The sequence below is a fragment of the Pinus tabuliformis genome, chromosome 2_1, assembly GCF_031772625.1.
Source record: "Pinus tabuliformis cultivar Carrire ecotype Pingquan chromosome 2_1, CPIR1, whole genome shotgun sequence".
Classification (NCBI taxonomy): Eukaryota; Viridiplantae; Streptophyta; class Pinopsida; order Pinales; family Pinaceae; genus Pinus; species Pinus tabuliformis.
Window position 1 is genome coordinate 667,596,645 of NC_142299.1, and position 11,330 is coordinate 667,607,974.

At 38.7% G+C, this 11,330-nt stretch overlaps 1 protein-coding gene across 1 annotated transcript; it reads left to right on the forward strand.

Moving 5' to 3' along the window:
• Positions 1-8,928: 8,928 nt before the first annotated feature.
• Positions 8,929-9,375, forward strand: LOC149202367 (uncharacterized). The gene has a single exon (XM_089401570.1). The coding sequence runs from the start codon at positions 8,929-8,931 to the stop codon at positions 9,373-9,375; it is 447 nt and encodes a 148-aa protein (XP_089257696.1).
• The last annotated feature ends 1,955 nt before the right edge of the window (positions 9,376-11,330 follow it).

The window sequence follows — 11,330 nt, forward strand, 5'->3', positions numbered from 1 at the left end:
AGGATGTTTCGAAATGGGATTTTTGAGGATGGGTGATTGATGGAAGATGCATGGATGGTTATGGAGGTAGGATGGGGGTCTGAAGTGACCCAGGAACTGATGGATGGAGTGGTGAGATGATATGTGGAAGGCTGATTTGGCTTTAAGGTAGTTGAGACAACAATGGAGAAGAAGGTAGGGTTACGTGGGCAAGAGGATGGGTGTGAAGCGAGAAGCCTAGATATGGGATGAATCAGATGGCTCTGATGAAGCTTGACCATGTGAGTGAGTGATAGAGATGCCCTGCACAATGCACATTCAACCGAATCAATGAATTCTTGCAAACAAACTAAGTCCTAGCTAACTTAATCTAACTGTCAATGAAATGAATAAACAGCAGCCTCGTTTGGAAAGAGAACCATGTACATCACGTGAGCAAGAACATTCCGAAAGATCTAAATGCATGACAAACTCCTACCAATCGATTCCCAAACATAAAAAAACTACTTTAACCAACAAAAACAACCAAAATAACAAAGCAAGATCTAAAGAGCAGATTTTATTTTAAGAACGCAGCAAACACACATAAAGATAAACATGGGAGGTATTAGGCGCTTGAGATGGGCCCAACCCCAAGAGCTACAGCCTCCCAAGAGAGATTTAGAGCTGGTGCAAAGCTGAATTCATCTTTATTAATCAAGAATGAAGAGTTACATCAAAACTGTCCACAAGGAGAGCTTGAGAATGAGCTGAAAGCAAAGCTAATCTATTGCATACAAATCGAATTACAGAATGACTACAACAAGGCTATGAAATGACTAACTACTAGCTACTATCTACTGGCTAACTAGCTAACATCCACTGGCTACACTGGCTAACCAAATTGACTAACTGAAATGAGGTCTTAAGCCCTCTTATTTATACAATTTGAGGACCCAACAGTCCTCCTAAAATTTAGGGACTCGGCTGCCCAAGACTTGTAGTTAACAGCAGTCCTACTTGACTTGCTTGGCTGCCCTTGTGCTGATTGATTCGGTGGCCCTTGAACTCCGAGCTGATGGTGGAGAATTCGAGGTAAGGGCCCATAAATGAAGGGGACACCTTCCTACAAATCCTCTAGCTTGTTCTCCCACGAATTTGGCTGCCAAGTGCTCATTAACACCTTCAATTTTGTCTCCAAGTTGACCAAAAAGGCTACACAAAGCACCCATTAGACTTGTTGGCATAATGACTAACCAAATTCACTCTATTAGCATAAAAATAATCAAAAACATGCAATAAACCAATGAGAATGGTGGATTAAGTCAAATTAGGAGATTGAATGAGCCCAAATAATTGTCCATTTTTGGGGCTCATCACATCTCTTCTCTACACTTTCTATATATTGTAAGCAAAGTTATTTGCAAAGGATTGGCTGGCTTGTAACTTCTGGGAGACTGTGGGAAAGAAACTCTGTTTCTGCACTGTGTATTTTTGACAGTGGATTAATGAAAGGCAGCGACTCTGTTTCATGAGATTCTTGTGGTCGTGAGTGTAGAAAATGTGTTCTTATGTTCCATATGTATCTTGTTATGTTTCATATTTCATTTCATGCTTCATTTCAGTGAAATTTTCTAAGTGAGATTAGGTAGAATTCAATTTATATTGCTATGCCTGTGGGAAAATTTCATGTGTAATGTTATTCTTCTGTTGAAAAGGATTCATGCGACCATGCCCTTTTCACCCTCTTCAGCAATCTTTCCATTCCGCATTACCTTAAGCCAAAATTGTTGCGCTTGCCGCCTACCTTGCCTCACGGAATAATCTGTGCCTTCATTTTCAATTCTCTGTTCTTTGCTGAGTGCCAGTCCCATATACATCCCAGAAGCTCGGTCACTTCATAAAACCTTTTCCAAAATCCCTTTTCACTTACTAGCCTAAGGTAAATATTGCATTGTAAGTCATCTCAAACCATTTTGCATATCCATTCGCTGAGCGTGACTCGGAGAGAGCCCTCTCTTGCTCTGGTAGGGCTAGCTACCAGACTGAGCGTGGTTTGTGGTTACCCTAATTTTTGCCTTCCTTCAGCCTAAGGCATATTTAGGTGCTAACAGGAATCATCCTAACCACTCAAGTAACTAGCCCCTAGGTCCCACCATTAAGGGAATTTTGAGGTCTAAAATGAGCCTCCTAAGGAAATTATAAAATAATAGTGGAAATAATAAAATAAGATTAGACTACATCATCAAATTTTAGAGGAAAAAAGAAAAACTATTTTTTCAACTCATATTTTCAACTTATCTCCCTATGGGTTTACTCAAATTTCAAGTGGAAACACTCATTGGATGCAAAATTTGATTTCTCATCCAAGGAGTACCCATGTTGCATACTTTCGATGGACCCTACTACACAAAAAAATGAGAAATACATGAAAAATATGACTGCAATCTCGTTTTTTCATGTATATCTCATTTTCCATGTAGCAGGGTCCATCAAAAGTATGCAACACGGGTACTGCTTGGATGAGGAATTAAATTTTGCATCCATTGACTATTCCCGCTCAAAATTTGAGTATAACCTTAGAAATATAAGTTGAAAATACAAGTTCAAAAAGTAGTTTTATTATTTTATTATTTTTTAATCTTTTTACTTTTTTACTCCAAAAATGGTGAATCATCCCCTATGGTTGACATCATCATCTTGAATCCTATTAGTTCTTATAATGTTTATTTTGGTTGTACATTTTTCTTAGGAGGCCCATTTTAGACCTTAAAATTCCCCTAATGTGAGTTTTTAGACCATTACACTCCCATACGCTCCCTTGATATAGGCATGCATGTGTCTAAAGGGCTTTGGACGTTCCCACAGCATGGTATGCGAACATCCAGGGAATTTTCTACCTAGTGTTGTGCCTGCATCCCTAGGCTTTGTGCCACTTTTTCAGGCCCAAAGCCCAGGTCACTGCCCAGAACTAAATGACATCGTTAGAACATAAAGATAACAATGGAATAATGATATAAATGCAATCACTTGAACAAGGGCTTGACTGGACCCCTACTAGCCATGAGAGGGATTTCATCAAACATGTCAAAAATATGTAATCTACAGGTTTAAACAACATATCTGAGCATAGGGGTCTCATACTCATCTGAGAATCACTAAGAAACATTAATGCCTCAACATATTAGTTTTAGTTTCATCCATTAGGCCACAAATACATTGTCCATTCATTTACAAGTAAAAACATGATGAGATCCATACATAGCTATTGTCATAATACATGCTCATAACCAGCATAATAACAACAGAAATACCAAGGAAATCACATCCATATCATCCACATATAAACCAGTGCAATACTCATGAAATAACAAGGATAAATAGCCTCATATTAATGATGCAAAGGCCAACTTGTTGTGGGACTTCCACGAACCATTCAACCGTAGACATAGCTGAGCCAAATCTCTCTTCATCCAATCACCCCCGTGCCATATTCCAAGCATGAATGTGGGATCTCATAAAACACATCAATCAAAAACCATCTAAGGCTTTTGGAGGCCAAACCACCTCAACCCATCAAATAATGATTCCACCTCATGGTCGGACATCACAAAACCATCATCAGATTGGTCTCTACCTAAGCCTTCAAGGGCTCTAGAGTGTTTGTTCCAACCAAGGCTTCCATGACTAGTAACTACACACAAGCTAAAGGAAATGTGAGAACCAACTAGAAAACAAATAAATAAACCCACAACACCATGGCTATCCATGAAATGGAAAGGCTAGGCAAATCCATTGTCAATCCAGGCAATCTTGCATGTCAGTGACAAATCATGACCAATATACCACATGCATATACCATGCATGCCAAAACTAGTGATGAAAACATACATGCAACTTAGTACCTGCAAGAAAAACCCATTGTAGTTTTTTATCTCGATGTCCTCTTGTGCTTTCTTGCTCTTCCCTTGCCTTCTTGCTCCAAAACTCCAAGTATGGCACACTCCTCCAAGAGTGTTCCAAGAAAACTCTAAGTGTATGAGAGCGAGAGAATAGAGAGAGAGCTCCAAAACTGAACTGACAAAAGTATGTGAACTAATCCTCAAAAGCCTTTTTATTAATGAGGCCTCTATTTTCTTCATTTTCCATTATTTTCCTTCAATTTCCTCCTCACATGCACCTGTGACCTTTCACCTCCCTTTTCTCCTAATTTCCATTATTTTCATAAATAAATGTGCCAAAAATGTCATTTTTTGTTTCCAAAGCCTTTGTCATTGCCTTTGCCAATTTCCTTAGCCATTAATCAATCACTAGTGATCCACGTCATTATACTTTTTCCCAACATTCAACATGGAATAAGTGTCCCATCAACCGTGGTTATTATTTTGCCTTTATTAACTTTTATTACATGGAATTTTCACCAGGGATGTTACAGCAAAGGAAATGGAAAAGGCTTTAGAAAGGAAAAGTGGTATTAAATGGCATTTTATTTATGAAAATAATGGAAATTAGGAGAAAAGGAAGGTGAAAGGTCACAGGTTGCATGTGAGGAGGAAAATGAAGGAAAATAATGGAAAATGAAGAAAATAGAGGCCTCATTAATAAAAAGGCTTATGAGGATCAATTCACAACCTTTTGTCAGCTCAGTTTGGAGCTCCCTCTCTATTCTCTCTCTCTCTCTCATACTCTTGGGCACTTAGAGTATTCTTGAAGCATTCTACCATTGGGGAAAGAAGGCAAAGGAAGGATAAGAAAGAAAGAGGAAGCAAGGATCAAGCAAGGAAGAGTGGGACTCAAGTGGCTATATCGGGATTACTTGCAGGTATCGAGTTGCATGTATCATTTCCTTGCTAGTTTTGGCATGCATGATACATGCATGTGTTTTTTGGGTTCTCTTGTTGTCATTGGCATAGGTCTTCCCAGGTGTGACAGTGGTTTTCAGCCTTGCCTTGCCATTTCTAGATAACTATGGTGTGATGGGGTTCTCTTGTTTTAGTTGAGCTGGATTGTTGGATAGGTTCAAAGCTTAGTGGGGTGGTCTCATGATACGAACTTAAACAGGAATGTAACAACTTACAGATATAATCATAAATACAGAGATGCAACAGAAAAACACTTCATTTCATTAATAGAAAAATATTGAACTATGCTTACAAACAGAATGGAAATAAGATAGCTCGGGCGATGGTAGCTTATCTTTGAGAAGAGATGTGGTGGCTACATGCCTCTGAACTGTGTTACAATGAGGCTCAAGGGCCTATTTATTATTGGAAAACATGAGAAAACCCTAAACAACCAAAGCCCTAACCCTAAGAGATGTAACACCAAGAGTTTGTGGGCTCTGTTGGGGTTAGTTGGGCATCCAACTTCCTGGGGTCGTAACTTGGTCATATTATCTATGTTTGTCATGTATGATACCTTGTTGGAAAGGTATCGCTGAGTACTATAATTTTCATTGCAGACCGCCACCCAAGGTTACGGTCTTGTCGCGGACCCCAAAAAATGTCGTTTAAGGGGTCAAAACTGCTCCAGAAGTTCAGGACCCGAAAAACTGCTAAAAATAGTAAATGTTGAAATAAACAAGGAAACAAACGGAACTAACTGGCGGGTCTAGGTGGAATAGGTGGGTGGCCACCAATATCCACCTAGATCATCTCAGGATTAATCACAATGCCTAGGAATCCCTTGGTGGGATATACAGTAAAGCTTGGTTATGATTACCCTTGATTGGGCCTAGGAATCCCTTGACTGGTTATGGCAGGATACACAGTAAATCCCAAAGGGTGGTGACCTTAGAGGCCTAGGAATCCCTTGACTGGTAATGGTGAGATAAATGATAAATCCGAGAGGTGGAGACAAACAAATTCCTCACCATTTAGGTGGAGAGATCCAGAGGCATCTATGCTTGTTTACAGCATAGTGATCTAGTGGGATTGCGGTAAAGCCTAGTTGTATTGATGAGGGTTTCGGGCCTAAGAATCCATTTTTGGTTGTATGGTAAACCTTGAGGAAACCTTGATTAGTTCTGTTGTGAGTCTGACATTCATCCTTGGAATATGGCATGGGGGTGATTGGCTGAAAAAAAGATTTAGTTCGACCCAATCTATGGTCGGGTGGTTCGTGGAAGTCCCTGACTTGGTTGGCCTTTGCATACATTAATAAGAACTCCCTTTCCTTTGGTATTTCATGTGTAAATGTACTTGTTAATATGTGGTTTTTATGGTTCTCTTGTTATTCTATTAGTTATATGTTAGTTATAGTCATGGTTCATGATAGACTTTGGTTATGGCTCTCATCGTGATTTGATTAGCATAAGAAATGTGAATGAATATATGATCTAATAGATGATAATGCAGCTATTGTGATAATACATCAACTCTTCTTGATGATTCTCTGAAAAGTATGAGACCCATATGATCATATTTGTGGTTATGACCTATAGATTACATGTTTGTGATATGTTTGACGAAATGCTTGTCATGGCTAGTAGGGGTTAGGTCAACTCCTTGTGCCAATATTTGCATTAGTAGCTTTAATTCATTATTATTTATAATTTCTAGAAGCTTCATGAAGTTCTGGGTAGAGGCCTAAGACCTAGCCCTAAAAAAGTGGTACAGAATTCGGGGTCGCTAGGTCAGAACTGCCTGAAAAAGGCCACAATCGCATGCATGCCTTACTTCGGGAGTGACTGGAGGGTACCATTTGCATGCATGGCTTGTCATGGGAGCGACTAGGTGTCTACCTCAACAAAATGATAAGTTGTCTCAGGGATTGGGCACCTGGAAGGGTTGGTTGTCTCCTTAAGGTTCTGTAGCTCCTGAGAAAGGTCAAATTGGTTTTGTTTTGTCGGTTCAACTTCCTTAACTATACATGGGGAGTTAAAACACATAATAGTAACTCTTTGTCACATGTTTACCCCAGTGGACTAGTTAGCTTGAGTAAATGTGGGAGGAGAGTGTTACAAAGTGGTATCAGAGCTAGCTTCACCCCTTGGACTAGATGGGCAGAATGTGTTGGTCATGCATACATGTTGGTTGCATATGTGTTATTTATGCTTGTGGTCTATGTACTTTTTGTGTAGGCATGGTTACAGTTGTGTCGCCATGTGAAAGTTGATGGTGTTGTTGTTGGATGTATTTTTTGTGAGTGCATGTCGGTTATGCACTTGTTATGCATGTCAGTGTTTATACGTCATTATGCATACATTGACATGGTTATAGTTGTCATGCATGAGGTCATGGTATGTGGTTTGCATGGTCATGCATGATAACTAGATAATGGTTGAAATGATGTTTATGTACTGATATGATTATGTTTATACATGCATTGTGCTAATCTGGTTGATCTTGCAGACGAGATATCCTTCCCTAAATTATACTGAGGTATGTTGATTATGTTATGTTTTGGTTTAAGTGACATGGTATACTTGCAGGAAGAAGATCAAAGATGACTAACAAGATGGTAGACTATAGTTCACGAGACTCTCCCTATGGATCATATGAGTAGCATGGTGGTGGGAACTCTTCTGACTTAGCAGACACATTGAGAAGTTTGAAGGAATAAATAAGAAGTTACAAAGAAAATAATGACATAATCATTCAGGCATAAGAGAAACAATCAGAAGTTAATGCAATAATCCTTCAGATTTTTTCAGACTTGCAAAGACAGGGACAGCTTAGGATCAACCATGGGTGGGAGGATAAGACTAATGGGGCATATGGAAATATATCTCATTGTGGGCATAGGTTGGATAGGGATGACACGATCAAAGATGGTAAGTTCTTAGATACACCAGATAGGAGAGGTGATGGATATAGGTTCTATTCTAGTTCTAGATCTGACAGGTACCATGGTCATCATCATTATCATCCTTACAGGAGGAATGACAAGGAATATTTTCCATATGAGTTCAAGAAAGCCAAGACACCTACCTTTGATGGGTATTTGAAGAAGTTGGAGGATGCAGAGGCATGGCTACTCAGGATGAAGAATTTACTTAAGTTTCACGATTACATAGACAACATGAAGGCTAGAATAGTTATCCTCAGTCTCAAAGGGAAATCAAACATCTGGTGGGAAGATGTGAAGTAGGTTAGAGATATCAGGATAGAGGAGTTGAGTTAGCATGAATTCAAGAGACTTTTTAGGAAGAAATATTTGTCAGAGAGGTACTACGACAGTAAAGCCAAGGAATTCTATGAGATAAAAATGGGGTTGATGATAGATGAGGAGTATATGACCAAGTTCTTGGAGTTGTTGAGGTATGCATAGTATCTTAAGGATGACAAATCCAAAGTTCAGAGATTTGTCAATGCATTGCCATTAGCATTTAGAGGTCGGATTGAGTTTGAGGAGCCTTGGTCACTTGAAGAATTCATTGGGAAATTGAAACATTGTTATAAACAATCAAATCATAAGACAAAATCTTAGCAAGGTTGGAAAGAGAAAGGTAAAGATAAATTTAAATGGCAACCAAAATGAACAAGACCTCAGAATGTAGGAGAGAAAGAAAATGTTGCACCTTACAATAATTTTAATGGGTCACAACCTGGAGGGCAGTAGAATAAAGGTGATGGTAAGGGATAGTTGAAGTGTTGGATATGTGGCAAGGAGCATCTCAATAGCGATTTTCCGCAGAATCAATGAGGTAGGACTCAAATTTATAGTGCACAAGATGCACAAACAATTGGGGATGTTGGGCAAAGAATTCCACGGATTTATGCAGCACTGGATAACAGGCAGGAAGATCACCAGGCTTTTATTATCAAGATGGACGGTAAGCTTTGCAATCAAGTTGTTTCTATTTTGATTGACCCTGGATATAATTATAGTTATGATAGTCCTGACCTGGTGGATAAGTGTTGTTTGAATAAAGAAGTGCATGTAGAACCTTGGTTAGTGAAGTTTGCTACAGGTAGAAAAAAAAGAGTTCATCATTGGGTAAGATCTTGTGCATTCAATTTGAACGGTATGCCTACCTTAGCACATTTGAATTTACTTCCATTGGGATCATATAGTATGCTTTTGGGTATGGACAGGTTGTATCTTCACAAGATTAAGGTGGACTCCTATGAAAAATCTATTGAATGCTTGGATGATAATGAGAAACAAAGAATATTGCAAGCTAAGAAGAAAGAAATATCAATTAGAATGGTGACATTTATGCAAGCAAATCGTAGTCACAGAAATGGGTATGTGTTATTTGCATCACATATTTCTAGTGTTAAAGGTAAGGATGTTAAGAATGCAGAAGTTATGAAGAGGTACCTGATCTTGCAGCAGTTTCAAGATGTGTTTCCAGCAGAGATTTCAAGTTTATCGCCTCACAGAGAAGTGGATTTCTTTATTGAGTTGGTAGCAGGGGTAGCACCAGCATCAAAGGCACCATACAGGATAAGCAAACCAGAGTTAGTATAGTTGAAGTTGTAGTTGAAGGAAATGTTTGACAAGGGATACATTAGGCCGAGTGTATCACCTTAGGGTGCACCAGTGTTGTTTGTGAAGAAGAAGGATTGTACTCTCTGGTTATGCATTGATTATAGGAATTTGAATAAGGTGGCCATCAAGAACAAGTATCCATTGCCGAGGATTGATGACTTGTTCGACTAGTTGAAGGGAGTAGCAGTGTTCTCAAAGATTAAATTGAGATCTAGATATCATCATGTATGTATTAAAGAATAGGACATCTACAAGACTGCTTTCCAGACTAGGTATAGGCATTATCAGTTTGTTGTAGTTCCATTTGGTTTGAATAATGCTCCAACTACTTTCATGTGCATTATGAATAGTGTGTTGTGTCCTTATCTGGACAAGTTTTTCATTGTATTCATTAATGATATATTGATATATTCTAAGAATGAGGAAGATCATGTTAAACACTTAGGAGCAATGTTGAGATTCATAAGAGAGCATTAGTTATATGCCAAGCTTAAAAAATGTAGTTTATTTCATACAAATGTACATTACTTGGGGCATGTTGTCTCCAAGGAAGGCATAGCAGTGGATTCAGAAAAGATAAGAGTTATCATGGAATGGGCAGCTCCTAGGAATGTGGATGAGGTAAGGTCATTCATGGGGTTAATAGGTTACTATTGGAGATTCATCAGTAACTTCTCATGCATTACATATCCTATTACATCATTGCAAAGGAAAGGTAAGAAATTTGAATGGACAAAGGAATGTGCAGCTAGTTTTGAGTAATTGAAGTCGTTGTTGACAAATGCTCCAGTATTAAATATTGCAGATCTAGAAAAATAGTTTGCAGTGTGTACAGATGCATGTAAGAGAAGAGTTGGTTGATTCTTAATACAGGAAGGATAGGTAGTGTGTTATGTGTCACAAAATTTGAATGAGCACGAGCAGATTATCCAACACATGATCTTGAGTTGCCAGTGATCATCCATGCATTGAAGATGTGGAGGAACTATCTTCTTAGCGGGAGGTTTGTATTGATGACCAATCATAGTGAATTGAGGTATCTATTTGACCAATCAAATCTCAATGCCAAGAAATTTATATGGTTCGCCATGATCAGTGACTTGAACTTTGAGATCAAGTATATTAAAGGTAAGGAGAACAAGGTTGAAAATTCTCTTAACAAGAGGATACAGGTGAATCATATAGCAGTTATGAGTTCTTATGGTTCAAACTTACATGATCATAATTTATAGGAAGGATAGTAGGATGATAGGTACATGGAGCTTAAGAATAGGTTACAATAGGGTATAGGCGATAAGGATGTGGATTGTTGTCTCACAGTAAATGGTTTGGTAAAATTTAGCGACAGGATCTATGTGCCAGACAACAGTGATCTCAAGAAGCTTATCTTGAGGGAATTTCATGTTAAAATGTATCCACGACACCCAGGATATCATAAAACATTGACAGCGATGAAAAAGTTCTATTATTGGCCAAATTTGAAGAAGGAAGTGGTAGAGTTTGTGGCTAGGTGCTTAGATTGTCAATAGGTAAAAGTAGAATGTAAGCACCCAGGTGGATTACTACAGCCAATTTTGATTCCATATTGGAAATGGGAGATCATTTCCATGGATTTCATCACAGTTTTGTCGAGTACATCTAGATAGCATGATTCCATCATGGTTGTGGTGGACAGAATGAAAAAGGTAGTGCACTTCATTCCAGTGATGTTTACCTATTTAGCTAATTATGTAGCACAGATCTGCATTCGAGATGTAATGAGGCTTCATGGTGTTCCAAGGAATATTGTGTTAGACATGGATGCTAAGTTAACTTCTAGATTCTGTAAGGAGTTGTCTGCAGGTTTGGGCATAGATTTGGCCTTCAGCACAGCTTATCATTGGTAGACAGATAGACAGACGGAGAGGGTCAATAGTATATTGGAGGACATGTTG